This window comes from Perca fluviatilis, chromosome 23 (genome assembly GCF_010015445.1).
Source record: "Perca fluviatilis chromosome 23, GENO_Pfluv_1.0, whole genome shotgun sequence".
NCBI classification, from domain to species: domain Eukaryota; kingdom Metazoa; phylum Chordata; class Actinopteri; order Perciformes; family Percidae; genus Perca; species Perca fluviatilis.
Genome location: NC_053134.1, coordinates 25,478,719 through 25,496,859, shown reverse-complemented (window position 1 = coordinate 25,496,859; position 18,141 = coordinate 25,478,719). Strand labels below are relative to the sequence as shown.

At 41.4% G+C, this 18,141-nt stretch overlaps 1 protein-coding gene across 8 annotated transcripts in view; it reads right to left on the bottom strand.

The window, feature by feature from the left end:
• Positions 1-5,127: 5,127 nt before the first annotated feature.
• Positions 5,128-18,141, bottom strand: part of LOC120553524 (DENN domain-containing protein 5B-like) — an 89,378-nt gene continuing 76,364 nt past the window's right edge. For 3 of the 8 annotated variants that reach the window (XM_039792044.1, XM_039792041.1, XM_039792042.1), the window contains 9 exons: positions 16,533-16,654; positions 14,798-14,943; positions 13,094-13,135; positions 12,248-12,366; positions 11,879-12,054; positions 9,716-9,798; positions 8,639-8,765; positions 8,090-8,264; positions 5,128-6,784 (listed from right to left, as the gene is read on the bottom strand). In XM_039792044.1, coding sequence (XP_039647978.1) covers positions 6,601-6,784; positions 8,090-8,264; positions 8,639-8,765; positions 9,716-9,798; positions 11,879-12,054; positions 12,248-12,366; positions 13,094-13,135; positions 14,798-14,943; positions 16,533-16,654 — 1,174 coding nt within the window. In that variant the 3' untranslated portion in view covers positions 5,128-6,600. The remainder of the gene's footprint in view (positions 6,785-8,089; positions 8,265-8,638; positions 8,766-9,715; positions 9,799-11,878; positions 12,055-12,247; positions 12,367-13,093; positions 13,136-14,797; positions 14,944-16,532; positions 16,655-18,141) is intronic. The other 5 variants (XM_039792043.1, XM_039792048.1, XM_039792046.1 and 2 more) reach the window with 2 other exon arrangements.

Genomic DNA, 18,141 nt, shown 5'->3' with positions numbered 1-18,141 from the left:
TGGTATCTAACCTGCCTGAGTCAATGTCAAAACAGTTACCCCAAACTAAATCACCCGACAGGTTCACTTCACTAACCCTGAATTATCCCCTTCTCTTCATGGTTCATAACATAACATACAGTAAGACAGCCATGGAGAGGAGCACTGAGTGGGGGGGGTCTGAGCCTAATGACATGCAGCTGGCTCATTCTGGGTCAAACTCCAGGAAAAAAGGTGGTGCACCCGCTTAGATTTTGCTCAAAGTTTATGCTACCCTTAATTTCAGTCTTTTCACACTTTTTTCCAAATCTAGGACATGCCGTACAAACTTATAATGGTTCAGTCATATTGACATGTTTGTCTTCCAACCTACAAAGTTTGGGCTGCCTATGAATTAATATCCAAATATTGCTTCCCAGATAATGTGATTTTCAGACTGTAAAACTGAAGTCATGTCAAGGGCTACAATATGAAGACATAGGATTTGAACAGAAATATTTGACAGGCCTTGGTTTTGGGACACATTCTTGATATAGACCAGGTCTGAACTAAATCTGAGACAGTGCAACAACAACAACCTGTACTTCCATTTTAACCCAGAAGACTGACAGTGCACAGGCACCAGCCTCATAAATAGCTTATATTAATTGCCAAGACATATACATGTATCTACTGGAATAGAGCAGTGTAAATAGTGCATAAGGCCATCCTCAACCTTACAGTAGGCTACTTGTAGGACACTCCATCTGACACCATTTCTGTTCAGCAACCAACGATTGTTGTTAAGCACCGGGCTAACGTTTGCAGGTTTTAATTTGCGGGTAGTAACGTTACAGTTACTGTGATGTAACTTTGGCTATGTTCACTGCATATTCCACAAATGAACGTGCCATAACCGGCGCTAACGTGTACAGCAGGCTACTTCAGTTGGCTTACTTGAAACTTACTTCATGTGACTCGAGAGCGCGGACTCGCCCATTGTGGAAAGCTGCACGTCTTTTTTGCAGACTTTACAAGAGGCAACTCTTGGGTTTGTCCCCGTTGAATCCATAATTTATATTTTTCATCTTCCAGCCAACGTTCGTTGACACGACAACCTGCCGGCAGCGATATTATGAATCCCACTATGGACACGCCAAGACCCGCCTTTCAATACCATTTATTGGCCAGGTGTCCGTGATGCTTACGCAAGGTAGCGTAACCGTGACCAATCGGCTATCCTAACCTTAACCACTCGAGGTGAAATGCCTTACCCCAACCAATCAGCTGCTTCCCAGGGCGGGTCTTGGTGTGGTGGCAGATCGCAGTCACACATGCACAAGCGAACAGCTTTAATTTCCTCCAACATTTTATTTCTCCATTTAATAAACAAACTATTCAGTAAGTTAGGTATTTGTTGTGAAACAAATACAGTTACAATTTCAAGCATTTTATCCAAATTTCAAGCACCTTTCAAACCTTGAAAACACAACATCAAAATTCAAGGATGTCAAGCACCCGTAGGAACCCTGCGTCTTCCCCATGATGGTGCAGCCTACAGAAGGAGACCGAGAGACCATTTACAGGCCTTTGAAGGTGTTTTGAGTTAATTAGCTGATTAGATTGTGGCACCAGGTGTCTTCAATATTGAACCTTTTCATAATATTCAAATTTTCTGAGATACTGAATTTGGGGTTTTCATTAGTTGTCAGTTATAATCATCAAAATTAAAAGAAATAAACACTTGAAATATATCAGTCTGTGTTGAATGAATGTATACATTATACAAGTTTAACTTTTTGAATGGAATTACTGAAATAAAATCAACTTTTTGATGACATTCTAATTATATGACCAGCACGTGTATAGTATGTCAAAAAAGAGAAAAAAAGCCATAACATAGTATGACAAAAAGAGAAAAAAGCCATGGTATAGTATGTCAAAAAAAGCAATAGTATAGTATGTTGAAAAAAGTGATAGAAAAGTCATAGTATGTCAAAAAAAGATAAAAAAAGTCATAGTACTTTGTCTAAAAAAGGTGATATAAAAAAAGTAATAGTATAGTATGTCGAAATAAGAAAAAAAAGCCATAGTATAGTATGTCAAAAAAGTTATAAAAAAAGCCATAGTATGGTACGTTGATAAAAGAAAAAAAAAAGTTACTATGGCTTTTGTTCTCTTTTTTCGACATACTATGGCTTTTTTATAACTTTTTCGGAAAAAAAAAAGTTACTATGGCTTTTTTCTCTTTTTTGGGGTCAGCTGCCCCCCCTTGCCCCCCTGTAGATCCACCCCTGCCTCGAGTCTTACAATAAAGCAATAACTAACATTTTAGTACATTGAGCTCTCAGAGCCACTGTACTTTATGCAACATTTTTGACATATGCAGTAGTACTCCCCCACACCTGGAAACACACTTTGATTTTTAAAAGCGGTAGAGCTCTTCTTTAGGTCAAAACAATTCATAAGTACAGTAAGTTCAGAAACGGTAAGAAAATGAAAATTAGACATTTTAATTGAACTAATAAATAATAAAACATATGCACATCAAGTCAAAGATAAAAGTTAAGTTGATTCCAGAAAATGTCTTTGTTAAGTACGTTTGCCTGTAAGAAAATGCTCTTGGCTTTTCTGTCCCCATTTCTAATAGATGGACACACTGACATGTAGTCTATGGACACACATACACACACACACTGACAGCTTTAACACACTGGGTGTTTTTTATTGAAATAGGCATAATAAATATCAGAACAAAGAAGTCAGTCCAACACAGGCATGACACTAGTAGTCCGTTGGCATTCTCGCCACGACCAGGATGCACAGTCACTGCTCTCATGGCCGTTTCCACTCGGGGTTAATACGACTCGTCACAGGACGCGTTTAGGGTTGTAACTTAAGCAAAGTGTGCAGTAGTCTACGGAGGAATGTCAATTCTATTCCACCAGAAATCTGCCCTGTAGCCATCAGCAAAGAGTTTGTTTACAACGAAATCCAGGACGAGACAGAGGACTCTGTTATTGTGCTTTGGAACTGTGGGTAGTCCTGCAGGGTGAGGCATTAGGGGGCACAGCAGCAAGAGAACACAGGGTTAAAAAAACACACACATGAAAAAGAAATAGTGGTGACCAGTTATTCCACAGGCTTTATGAACCTTAAAATACCAGTGCTGCTGTCAGCCTGCAATGGATTAACATTAAATTAAAAAATAAATATACGTGAAATCAAGACATTCCAAACTAACCATGACAGGCTGTGGGGTCCTTCACAGACTTAATACTGGAGACAGCGAAATACTACAGGGAACTGGGTTTGCAAAAGATGTCCACTTTTTCACGTTCCACGTTTCCTCAAAACTCATCTTCCATCCAGAATTCATTAGAGAGGGTCACGGTAAACACAGCTCCGTCTAAAGACAGCATGCACTAATGAGAATATTTACACCATCACAACGGATTCATTCAGACGGCGGTTAAGTAGCGACAGCGGCAAACATCTCTCATGCAGCACAAGTTATACGTTGAAAGAAAAATAAATTTGTCTGAAGAAAAATAGTCATTAGTTTCCACCCATCTCTTCTGTTTGGCTGCTGCTAAAGTAGAAACGATATGCAGATGGTGTTCCTCCCATAAAGCGGTCATGTTGCATTCATGTAATATGGGAACTAAAGGTTGACAGGTAGCTTGTAACATCACGCACTGATATCTAATGGATCAATTTAAAAAGGATAAGGCTAATATTCTATATTTTTCATAATGTCAACAAATCCCATTAAAAAGGCCTAAACCAACAATATACAGTATGTCCATGTGCCAACAATAACACAAGAAAAAAAAACATGTCTAAGTGCAGTAAATGCCAACTTGTGAACCAACTGTGTATTAATCCACCGCTGAAAATAGTCCCCAACAAATGCACTATTCTGTCCAGTTTGAGTGTAAAAGACTGATGTCTTTTGCAACAGACAGGGCAGGGAAGTCAGAACGTGGACGATGTGTTAAGTGCGACATGATGGCGCATTAGAATACTGAAATTAGATCAATGGAAGGATTCACTCGACATGTTTTTACAAGTAGACCAAACTGCAAGTGGCTGATTCACTCCAAACTCTCTACGGTTAACAGTTTTATTCCCCAGTGATACTACATTCATTTAAAAAAAAAATATATTGCTTGCTTGCGTAAAAGTTCCTTTTGTGACCTTGCAAATAGAAATTTGACAAAATAATCTTAACTCAAGGTCCACTTTTTTACACAATTCTGTTGAAAGCTCCGGAGAAAGCTAGTACGTGGACTTTGAATTCGGTTTATTTAATTTAACATTTTACACACACACGCGCACACCACACACACACACACACACACACACACACACACACACACACACACACACACACACACACACACACACACACACAAGTGCGTCTCACTATCTTTGTGGGGACCGTCATTGACATAATGCATTCCCTAGCCCCTTACCTTAACCATCACTAGGGTTGGGCATCGAGAACCGATTCCTAATCGGAATCGTTTCAAAAATTACGATTCCATCGGAATCGTTTCTGTTTTGGAATCGTTTGGAGGATTTGGTTTCAAATCCGATCATCACTTCCCAATTTAACATGCGCAAGTTTTGGTTTCCGTAGTGGCCAGGTGCTTGTTGTGTTGCAGCCATGGAGCACAGTAAGCGGCGCTCTAGTGTGGCTTTATTTTACGTTGAAAAAGCTGTAAAACTGCAAACCACCATTGAATCAAAATAAAACTTTCCTCTTATTTGTGAAAATAAGCATGTGACCCGTTTCAACTCCACCCCTCAAAGAATCGGAATCGAGAACCGATAAGAACCGGAATTGAAAGGAAGAATCGGAATTGGAATCAGAATCGTTAAAATCTAAACGATGCCCAACCCTAACCATCACAACTGAATGCCTAACCTTATCCCTTACCCTCACCCTAACCATAACCTAATTCTATCCCTAATCCTAAAACCAAGTCTTAACCCTCAAACAGCCCTTTAATGTTGTGGGGTCCAGCATTTTGGCCCCACAAAGCTGTCGGGACCCCACAAGTATACTGTACTCCCAGTTTTTGGACCCCACGAATGTAGTTTAAGAAGAACACACACACACACACACACACACACACACACACACACACACACACACACACACACACACACACACACACACACACACACACACACACACACACACACACACACACACACACACACACACACACACACACACACACACACGGTTCAGTAGGAATGTCTATGAAGCCACAGGTTCCACGCCGACACGAGTCCAGCAGATTTAAAGACAGAGAGGCATGGAGAAATGGGGACTCCATAACACTGCACTGTGTGAAAGGATGTAGACGCAGAACAGAACTTCATCACCCTCTTCATCTTAACTCATCGTTCCAGTGTGTCACTGATCGCTCACAGTCTCTTCCTGAGGTCACATCACCGTCGACGTGCTAGCTAAAGCTAATCCTAACTAGAGCGTGAGGACGGCAGGCGAGGACAGGGAATCTACCAGTCTATCTAGATGCACCTACCGAAAGCAGGCGAGGCTACACAGCTAGCACACAGGAAAACATCTGCAGCTGCTGCTACTAAAATCTTAAAAGAAACACACTAGTGGTATTGCAATATTTCACCCCAGATATCAGTGTACTGTATATTACTGTCAGCAATTTTCCAAGCATACTTAACATTTCTTAGTTGGATTTTCTTCCCTCCAAGCAGCCACTGTTTCAGTTCATTTCACTACGAAACATTAGCTTGCTCTTATTGTTTTTGTTAAATTATATTAGCATTACACGTTGGTGTAAGTCTGGTGATATTTTATATTGTCCCCATGAAATAACCCAACCCAACAATGGATTGATCCTACTAACAAGTACGTGATACATCTTCTTCCTCTGTGCCATAGAGCTCCGTTGTTGTCCAAAAACTATTAAAACACACCAGTGAGCCACACTGTTGCCCTGGGTGACATGTTCCTTCATTACCTGTACCACGAATACTCACCAGAGCACCAAATATGGATTCATTTCCTTTACTTTGAGTCATGTTTGATAAAACTACAGTGACAAGCTGTTTTTAAAGATGGACATCTTTGGTAGGAAATGGGCTTGGAGCTGAGAGCCAGAGTATGTAGTATCAGTAAGTATGGAGAGACTAACACATTGTTGGTTTGGGTCTTTTCATGAACTTACTAAGAAATATATAAAATACTATGCTGGCTTACAGCAAGCTTTACGTTAGTCAGTAGTGAAACCAATGGCTGCCTGATGATGCAATAAACCTGAAACGAAGAGTATGTTCTAGAAATGTGTACACTGTAATGTCAAGTAATTGGGATTTACAGCATAGTTCATGAAATAAAACACAATTAAGCACTGGTTGTAATTGAATTAAAAAGGGTCTTTGGGGGTAATAATACTGCATCCTGAACCAAAGCCTCGCCTTCTCACACGAAGCGTGCCTTTGGTAACCAAACGTCTCTTCAGTTTTCATTACTCGACTCTCACTTCCTCCTTCCCTGGTCACGTGTCCAACCCCAGAGCCAATGGGCTTCAAGTGGAAGGGGTGGGGGAAGTTTTAGAGGAGAATGTAGAGTGGTCCCTCCGGGGGCTAAAGGTCAATGCCTTTGACCAGCGAGGCCTCCAGTGTGATGGGGAAGTCATGGATCGTCTCCAGGACTGCGATGAGGGCGCTGACAGTGGAGCGGTCTCGGAGCAGGGCCGTGTCCTCGTACATCCGCGAGATCAGCGGGCACTCCACCAGCAGGGGGAGCCACTGGGGCAGCAGGCGGTCTCTGCACAACAAACCGTAAGAGGACATGTCTACATCGGTGGCTATCAAAACATTCAGACCGTTAGTAGAACGTAGTGAACACAGCATCTCATAACTAGACTAGCTAAGGAAAATCTCAAATAGAGATTTGTCATCATATACGTTTGTTACATCATATACAGGGAATATATGATGTAACAGTTGAGCCTATCTTTCAGTTTTGGAGCAATAGGTATGAGACACGAGGGAATTCTTTAAAACTTTACCCTAGAACACGCATGTCTGAAAAGAAAAAGAATTTCTGTTTTGCGTTCCCCTTCAATTAATTCTTTTAAGAAGAGGTTGGATGCTTTTTGCCTGTCAAAAGGTGTAATGTATCATTATAAAGCTTGTCAGTAATTTATGTGACTTATTTATGAATTGTTAGAACGTTTCAGTCATGAAATGAATGTGTTTTATGAAAATACGTTAAAATGTGAATATATATATATATATATATATATATATATATATATATATATATATATATATATATATATATATATATATATATATATATATATATATATTTGTTTTGCTTGAGTCTGGAATAGAGGATTTTATATCCTGTACCAGAATTATTTTCAATAAATTTCAATAAATTAGAGTCCGTCCGTTCCTGGGCTCCAGGCCTCTGCCAAGCAACAAATGGTGAGGCTCTGAGACAGTTTTCTGCCATGAAATGTACAGAAAAGCCCTGAAAACTTTAGTTTCTCCGACAGCTTCTTACCATAAGACGTAGGGTTCCACATGAACATTATTATTCTCAGCCAGAGTTAAAACAGATTTTTTAATCATAAGGGATTTCGGTCTGTGCTGTTGTCTCTGTTGAGTTTCAGGGCTGTGGTTGGATCTGAAACCTGACTGGAACACTACATAAACACTGTGCATTAGAGCATAAATCACGATAGTTTTGGAAAATTACTCTTACAATTGTATCTGGTTAGACATACAATGGATGTCTAAATAGAATGTATGTTAATAGAACACGTGTATCCTTGTCATATCCCATATTAGGGATCTCTGTTCATTAAATGTGTAAATATTGTAAATAAATGACCATACATCTAACAGAAGTGGTCATGAATCGTTTGTGTGAGTACACCTTTTAATATCAGAGTTCCTGAAGTTCCCAACAGCTAGAAGGGTGACGTGAAATACATTTCCTGAATATATATTATAGTATATACTGTATATATATCCAACCCATGCTTATTGTGAATAGTATACAGTACAGAATTCTAAATCAGACATGTCCAAGGCGGGTCAGTGTTCGTTTCCAACTGACCTGGCTCCGAGGCAGACCAGCAGCTGGAACTTCCCGTCCTTGCCGATGTTCCTGGGGGTGGAGTTGATGGAGTTGACGTAGTGACAGAGTGATTGACAGGTCATCCCCAGGGGCTCCGCGGTCTCCTGAAGGTCTCCCATCTGGTCCGCTGACTCCATGTAGGCAACAGCCTTCTCTGCAGAGGGAGGGGAGGAGATACACAAAAAACACTCAGCTTGCAGCATATACTACAGTTACTTAACACAACTTTCTACAAACGTTCGTTTTGTCCTAAAATAAACAATAATCTTCAGTGATACTTAGTGACGCAACTCCTTCCCTTTTTACATACATCTTGTCTGAAAACTGAAGCAGACTTGCACCAGTGGCAAAATAACAATAACAAACATGTAAAAGATGGAGCTCAATAAGCATGAACCAAACAAGTGAAACAAAATCTCAGAATTTCTGACAAAATCAACACATTATTTCCCCATTAATCACCTAAAATGAGCCAAATTAAATACTTCCTCTTCTCAGCAGCAGATGGCACCGACACTGCACACTTACCCACAAAGTCCCACACAAACACAGTCTTCTGGAAGAGCCGGGCGGACTTGAAGCCATGATGGAAGAACTGTTCGAGAGCTGCCACCAAACTGTTCTCTCCACACAGCAGGACAGTCAGGCTGCCTCTCTGCGTCCAGACAACCAGGAGACCAAACATCAATACATGGAACACAGAGAACACAAAGACCACCGAGTTCAAAGATGGGATTTAAAGCCCCGGAACACCCACACAGGGGATCTGCTCAGGTTGAAGGTGGGTCAGAGCACTGATGGGGTATTTATTAGGTCACAAATCCTTTCTACCAATACGAATGATAAAACTGTCATTTGTCCCGCCCTAACAGATGCAACAAAGCTAACAGGAGACTCTGGAAGATGTCAATCAATCAGTCTACACACACACCCACAAGGAAGAACCCACTGGGAAGAGGTCTCAAAACACCTGTGTGGGTTTTCGGGGCCTTTTGAATAATGCTGTGTTGTGAAGTTGTGAATTGAACATTAACATATCACAAAGTTGATATGGTGAACTTGTGAGCAAACAGTTGCTTATTCAGACATCCAGCAGTTACAGGTCAACATTATCTTTCATTTGGAGTCGGATTGTGTCCACCTGATGAATAAAGTCCGATATTCTGCTGCTAAATGTTCACCAGCTAGTCTCTAACTGTGTCTGTCTGCTGCTGAGTAGGTCGTGTACAGGGTTTTTAGAGCTTTTACTCGGTTAACGGCTGCCTGCTGCGACAGAAAACAGACTATGAGAGCAGTTGGAGAGAAGTGGCTTCCCTGTTGCTGATTTCCATAGCTCTGCGGAGGGAATGCATCACTCTCCACTCTGACAGAGGGCACTTAAAGCGCGGCCTGAACTACCTGTACATCTGTTTCCTCTGCTGTGGCAGTAGGACTGCCATTAGACCAGCACTTAACTGACTCAAACATTATGAACACAGTCAGTGGATAGAGACAGAGAGAGTTTAGTGATGGAAAGGGTTCAGAGAAAGTACAGCATAGAACATGAGCTCATTCATTATCGGCAGAGGAATTCAGACACTGCTGAGAATGAGATCAGTCACTGACCTCTTTCTCTGGCTTGTGGAAGTGTTTGATGATGTTGTTCACAGACTCCCCAATGGCCTCTTGGATTTGGGCTGAAGTCGGTTCTGGAATCCAGAAAACAGCTGCATTGATATACATATATGCACAGAGAAGATCATCCAACATCATGAGCGTCACCTAACTGCTTGATTACAGTGTTACACTGACACTGAGATCAGGTCCTTGGTATTTACGCGTTAAAGGAAAATTCCGGCGCAAAATGAACCTAGGGGTTAATAACATATGTGTACCGAGTCGACCGTTCTCTGGGATATGTTTTCATGCTAATCGAATGTGTCTCTAGCTTTAAACAAGCTACCGCAAAACCCGGTGGTTAGCTGCTAACGCTAGCTTTCGGGGCAGAGGGTAAATCACTATTTCTGCATCACTAACAAGGCTCAAAATAGCACCACACTTCCACGGTAGCATAATGAGAGTCCCTACATGTAAACCAAAGCATTGAGAACTTTGTAAGTGTACATTCAGTTTATTAAAAAGATACATTATAAAGACAGTAGCGTTCATGTTTACATGCGGGCGCCATCTTGGGAAAACAGTCACGACCAGTCAAACGCTACTGTCTTTATAATCTATCTTTTTAATGAACTGGAAAAATTATAGACCACTCCAGTGTCGAATTTTTATCAATAAATAAACTTATATGCCTTACAAGGTGCCACCTGCGCATCAGATAAACATTCATGGACATTCACACACCGATAGGCGCAGCATCGGGGGGAAATTGGGGTTCAGTATCTTGCAGACTGCAGGGGCCAGGCATATAAACTACTATTAGGGCGTTTTCACACCTACCTCATTAGACTTTCGGAGTTTTCAGTTTGGTCCGAACCAAAATGACAGGTGTGAAACCTCCCCCGGGCCACGGTCCGGATCACAAGACCAAATTTTGGTCCAATAAAAAGAGGTGGCGTCGGTCTAGACCAAACTGAACCATGGACTTTTGGACCAAATACAAGAGGCTCTGGCAGGCTCTCCTTGTGTTACAAGACTGGGGAAGCTCCCTTAAGGAATAGCTCGGTGCTTAGTGTGCTACTACAGTGGTTCCCAACCTTTTTTCCTTGGAGCCCCCCCTACTTATGTCTAAGAGTATAAAAGTATTCTAGTGTATTATCATAATTTGTTTAACATGTACAAATATATATATTTTTTTTACCTCAACCTTAAATCAGATAAAGACTCGCGCCCCCCCCTGTGATCTTTGCCGCCCCCCTAAGGGGTGCCCGGACCCCAGGTTGGGAACCACTGTGCTACTACATGAGAGTGTGTGGGACGGTGAATGCACTCAGAGCAGACAGCTGTCGGCTATCAGAGCAGAGAATACATCAGCAGTTTACTTGTTAAGTGGTAGGCTTAAAGTGTAGGTTTCTGTTTGTCTCTGAATAAATGCTCCAGAAAGAAAGTTCCCATGTCTCGCTTCTCAACATCACAACAAAACAAAAAGAGCAGTAGGGGGGAGCAGCAGTCAGTTGAAAAACCTCCGACCCAGAGAAAGGATATGAGAGGACGGGGAAACCCGTCTACAAACCAATCAGTTCTAAGTATCTGGAGACGCAGCTCACGTATGTGATGACGGCAGGACGTAGTTTTGTCACGTACAGGTCTTTAGTTCGCTTGCATAACTGCAGTGTAAAACCAAAACTTACCAGATCAAATGTATACAATGTAACAAACACATGAACCTTGGTCCGGACTTTCAGGTGTGAAAACGCCCTCAGTGTTAATAAACTTTTTTTATTATGACGTATTTTACTTTGAGTTTATTGTGCCATTTAAATCCAAATTTAATCACCAACATTAAAATGGCTATTTAAAGTGTACTCTGCAAAAGTCTCTGGTGGCACACTCTGGACTCCATATTGTTGGTATAAACAAGAGTCATGCTTTATCTTCCAGGTCTACATCATTTACTAATAATCTACCAGGAAGTTTCCTGAAAATAACTACACAGACAAAAGTTATTTTCTTAAAACAACTGCTCCAATACAAAAATACAGAAAATATCATTTAACAGGTAATTCATCTTTTTTCGTTGTCTTGTTGGGGTGTTGGACAGGACAATCTACAGCCCTCATCTGAGTGAGTCTATTACTAGAATGCATTTCCCCCGCCCTGACAGACACTCACTGTATCCTCTTCCAGACAGTGACGTGATGCTGATGCGTCTGGTCTGGGATGGCGAGCGCTGCAGCGGGGGTGTACGGCAATCCTCCTCTCCGCTGGGCACCACCAGCTCACCGATCAGGACCCTCTCCAAGCTGCCGTCGTCCACGCCCTTACCGAGCCACCGGCCACATGGGAACCTGGGGATGGAGACGGCAAAGTTCTGAGGGGTTCAGATTATTGGTTGATATTTGTTCCTCTTTTCTCCCCCCACCCCCCTTCTGTTATCAAACAGCAAACAGAGATTGCTCGGTTGCCTTGGGGGTTGGTTGAAAGCTCTGCAAAAAGCTTTTTTGGAAACCAGAAAAAAAGGACTTCTGGAATGCCACTCACCTGTAGGTGTGTCCTGTGATCTCATTGCGCACCATCACACAGTCCACCAGCCATTTAGCCAGGAGGCCAGCGTTATCATGACCCAGCTGCACAGTGGTCAGCTTCCCCAGGTTCTGACACTAAACACAGACACACAGCCAAGAGACAAATCTAGTTCATATTGAATGAATATCATCTTGCAATATCAAATCCTAATTGATATACTTTATCATTGTAAAATCACCTAAAGTACAGCACTATTTGAGAACTGTTACCGCTGCAGTGCCTACTTCCAGACTGATTACATTTCAATGGTTTTTATTAAGTAAAAGTGAATAGATGTTTGAGTTAGTTCAATATAATTGTGTTAATTATACAGTTTCTACATGTATCTTCAACTTATTTCCCTGCTTCATTCATGGACTCCATGCAAATGAGAAGTAGTCGAATTAAACCCTTAATCCTTTTTAATGGGGCTACTCCATTAATGCACTGGGCTTCCACACTTAGTTTCCAAAGAAACTTTGTCACAAACTTGACTTAGTTTACAGGTCTCTATTTAACCCAATTATCTTAGAGTTTTAAGCAGTGCTAATCATTACAGTACAGGCATGAAATATAATACAGAGCAGTGTTTAGATTCAAGGGTGCGACTGTAGCTGAATTAAAGGTGGTGTTCTATTGAAAAGAAAAAAAAAACACTTTCTAGCAAGATAAAAGACCAACTATGACCCAATCCAAACTAAACAGGACAACAATGCTTGTAGGGGAAACAGGCTACGGACAACTGGAACACAAGCATTTATAATGGGATATAATGGGAGATAATGGGAGATGGATGAAAAAGGACTAGGGGCTTCCTCTAACCTTGAACAAGGCGGAGATGTGCGTGTGAGGCCTGAAAGCAGACTGGGGGAGATGGAAACACTTGTTAAGACACAGAGGATGGACAATCAAAATGGTGGTGTGGTGATCTCAGAAGCAAAACAAGGACATCATCCGACATGCAAACAGAATGAAAAGATCACCCGGACAGACATGCAGAGTGGGGAGGAGAGCAGGAAGTCTGGAGCCCCGTTGGGACTCTGTAAACACTACCTGGGCTGGTCAGCTCAATTTTCTGTAAATAGCCTGGTTCAATCGTTTCAGCAGTCTAATTAATGTACATGCACAGAATATAGTGTATATGTTGATGAATGCAATTAAAAATGAAAACCGCGCCTGTCTGTCCATAGCTCATGTTTATCTCATTTAGATTTAAAAGATCATTCCTGTTAATTACAACTTATCATCGTTTCTATCAGTTATAACGCTCTCTGGGAACACAGTGATTTTAAGACAATCAAGTCTGACGAGCAGTCAGATAGTCCCACAGATTGTGAACAAACCAAAAGTTTATCCAGATGATCTAAACCACTTTATTTGGAGGTCAAACCCAAATCAAGCAGACTGAAATGTCTTTAATAATAGCGTGTGTCATTTTACCGCCTTTATTCAGTTATTCAATATTCAGCAGAATTTGGGAAAACATTCGGAATTAGAGATAGGGCTGATCAGTGTGTGACCAAACAGGGTGGTCTTTTAAAGTACATTAGGACTATAGGAAATAGAACGTAGGACTCTATAGAAATCAAAAAAGCTGTTTATGCATATACAGTATGTATGCGCCGCCCAAGACGATTGTGATTGGTTTAAAGACATGCAAACAACCCAAAGCGTTTTATCCTCCTATCACAGAATGTATGTGTGGTGTAGTGTAGATTTTGTGGTTCTTGTGCCGGATCGGGCCTGGCCCCTGTGGCCAGGGTCGATTAAGGATCAATTCAAGTTGTCTCAGACTGTACCTTTAACCTTCGTGTTCGTTTAATGGTAAGCCAGAAATAACTTACAGGAGTCCTCTAGTTGAAGTCAATCATCTTTAGTGACAATATTGCAAGTAGTTACAGCTTATGCATAAGGAATCTGACTTCCTTCAAGACGATCCTATCTCACCCTACCGCCAACAGTCTTTCCGGGAGTCCGAATGCCCGACCTCACATTACCCTCTCTCTTCATCCTTCAGATTCCTCCTTCTGCAACGATGTATGTGCCGTTATCAGCGCACCTGATCCAGGCCTCCGGTTCCCACCGCAATTCGCGCAGATCCATCACTAGACCATTGTTCTCTCTGCATATCTGGCCAGTTAATTTTGATACTGTGTTAATGAATTTACTGGGCGCTTCTCCGATCCAGCTGCACCCCCCCACAAGTCTTATCACTATCGCTCCCAGGCCTTTAGACACAGAGAAAGCAAGGTCAATGTGGCTTGAGACTCTCTTACTAATTTTCTACCAAATATATTCTTCAGTAGCCAGACCTTCCTCCACAGGAGTCTGGCAATGTGAGACTGTCTCGTAATAAATGGGAATGACCCTTTTATGAACGTAAACAAGTAGTGATGGTAGCCGGTGGTGATGACAGGGGAGGTAAACGGAGAGTGTAACTGAAGAACATGCTCAGCAGCACCCATCTGCACAGAGTGACTGACTATGTGCTCAGTGTGCGAGAGGTCAAAAGGTCACACTACTCACATCAAAGGTCATCTCCAGGACATTCTTGGGGATCTGCATGATGCCCGAGTCTCCCAGCTCTCCTGACACACACACCCAGGGGTTGGAGGTGGTCATGGCGTTGCTCAGCTTCTTGATGGGAATAATGACGACTCGATACGGGATCACTGCAGGGGCGAACACCATGTCAGCACCAGAACAGAGAAATAAACACTAACATGCTAATTAGACTCAAAGTGGGTTATCTAACTGGGCCACTTTAATTATGAAATCGCAGATCGAGGGCAAACACTGCAGCAGAAAGGCAACAGAATAACAGATCAGAGTATCAGGGGCTGCAGACGTGCACAGTCTGCATGTACAGTGTGTGTTCATTAATCTGAATGAGAGGCATAGCTGGTCTGTGAGTTGAATAATATATTGTGGTATAAAACTTTGATTAAATTGTACATACATCCTCATGGTTTATTCATACTAATAGCTTAGCCAGCCATTGATCCACATTCATCCATTTCCCAGCTGACATCAAATAACTCAGAGAGGAACAAGCGGGAAGAGAAATATACAAGTCTTTAGATATTTCACAGGTGGGATTTGTTGGTCTATAGATGCCGACAGGAGTCAATGAGGCTACTTTTCATACTTTAAACTATTACTTGTTTTCATAGTTTTGTCCTTTTCTTGAATACTGCTAACATTTCACTTATCAGCTTCATTACATAAACACAACGTTTTCCATTACATTGCAGAGCTACTTCCTAGTTCAACGTTGACCCATTAGGCTCACTGCAGTTACGCAAACATAAATTATCTTCACAAAATGCCTTTTTTTTAAACTTCCAAATCAGTAGTTATGATTAGTGTCTTGTGAAGCATTGGGCCACATATGAACAACTTATTTTTATCTTTTTATTTTTTTGTAAAGACTGAACCAAAATAAGTACAAAGCTTTGTGATCGAGGCCTTTAATTGGATGAGCCTTCAGGCAATCTGTTATTAGCATAAGGAAATGGTTGAATAATCTCATATATGGACAGCAATGATTAGAGCTGTGTGAAATCATCTTTTTAACGAAAGTAAATATTGCAACAAACAAGACTAATAATGATAATAATAAAAAGAAAACCGTGATGGTCATATTATAATCAAATTACCTGATCAAAAGGCCTGAGAGTGCACTGAGATGTGGAGAAAGTTGCTGGCGAAAAGCTTGTATAAGTGTAGAAAGTGTATGTAAGGTGGGGACGTCACCCATTGGTTCGTGCGGACCGCTGTTTTGAAACCTGGGGCCTCATTTATCAACAGTGGGTGGAAAATATTCAAAATTCGGTCTTGTGAATGAAATTTGCTTAAAGGGATAAGCCACAGTTTATTGAAATAGGGCTTATCACGGTCTCCCCTAGCTGCATTTTTTGTGCATGCATTGTTTTAGTCTGGTGCAACACCGGCAGCGCCGCCGCTAGTTAGCTTAGCGTAGTGAATGGAATCCTATGTTGCCGGTTAACATGTTGTGAGTAAAAGTGAGCCAACAAAAGACAAAAAAACAACCTAAGTACTGTAACCTAATTCTGTCCCTTTCTGACAGTCCCAGCTGATGCCCTGAAGCGGACTTTTCAGTCACTTTAAATATATGCAGAGCTGGTCAGCCTGTGACTTGTGTTGATGATGTTTGCTGTGAATCAGAGCTGAGCTTGGGATATAACGGTGAAGCTCAACTATGACTGAATAGAGGTCAGGGGGCACGTGCGGGACTCACTGATGGTGGTGAAGACGCTGGTGAAGCAGAAGTAGTCGACGGCGTTGAGAGACAGCAGGTGGAAGAGGAACTGCTCCTTCTCCTCCTCGCAGCGCAGGAAGGCGTAGCGCTTGTACAGCTTCCTGTAGACACAGCATTGCACAGTCAGGTCAGGTTCAAAGACAGCGCAATATTACTTATATATCATATCATCATCTGTTCTGTTCAAACTCCACTGTCTTTATATGTTAGAACTCGTTGACATGCCAGTCATGCGTTTGGATACATTTTCATGTTGGGTCAGGTGCTGGTAATGGATAGCCACGTATTATTATTATTATTATTATTATTATTATTATTATTATTCAAGTAAACCAGAAAGTAGCGGGCAATGTGTCTTTTCTTTATTTTTTTTATTTATCAATGTTTTTTTTTTTATTTATCTAATTGTATTAAGAACATATTGTAATAAAAAACTGAAAATGGTTAATATGCTCTGCAGTGCCCTGCTACGCCATGAACTACTACAACAACAACTGCTATTTCTAATCACTGATCCATTATCTTTATTGAGACTATTATTGCCACTGTTCATCACACCCCCAACCGGCACCGTCAGACACCGCCTACCAAGAGCCTGGGTCTGTCCCAGGTTTCTCTCTAAAAGGGAGTTTTTCCTCACCACTGTCACACTAACTGCTTGCTCTTGGGGGAATTATTGGAATTGTTGGGTCTTTGTAAATTATAGAGTGTGGTCTAGACTTACTCTATCTGTAAAGTGTCTCAAGATAACTCTTGTTGTGATTTGATACTATAAATAAATAAAAATTGAATTGAATTATGTAAAACGGCAAATACCTTTCAAGATTTTCTTTATTGAGTTTACAATGGAGGACAGTGGTGTTCAACCATAAACCTGGCAGTATATTTCAAACTAAATCTAATTTGTCATCATCTTTTCCACCCTTTTTTTTTTAAATTAAAGCTTTTGAACTGGAAAACTAAATTTCATTTATAAATGCTATAACATTTCTGTAATAATTTTGAGTGCATGCTAAGCATCTAATGAGTATCTAGAAAGGTGCCCTGTAAATAGAGAGAGCAGGTACAGTCCCAGCCCTAATAGGGACCATCTCTTCCACTGGTTGAGAAACAACCCTGGATGCATCCTGCTGAAAAGTTGAATCAACTCAAGTGCATACACAACAACATGACCGGACAAACAAAGTAGTAGACAAAATACAAGTGCAGCATAAAGCAGTTTAAGACCTGAGACAGATGAAGTTGTGTGTGCTTAAAAATGTCCATAAATAATACCAGGGCCAAATTTTGTTCCCAGTCTGACCCTGTTTGTTTCAGTGCATCTTAAATGTGCACATTGCTGCCCATGGTGGCTGACACACACACACACACACACACACACACACACACACACACACACACACACACACACACACACACACACACACACACACACACACACACACACACACACACACACACACACACACACACACACACACACACACACACACACACACACACACACACACACACACACACACACACAGTCTGCCACATAGGGGCAGCAATGAGCACATTCCAGCTTGGCGAACCACAATGAGGAAGG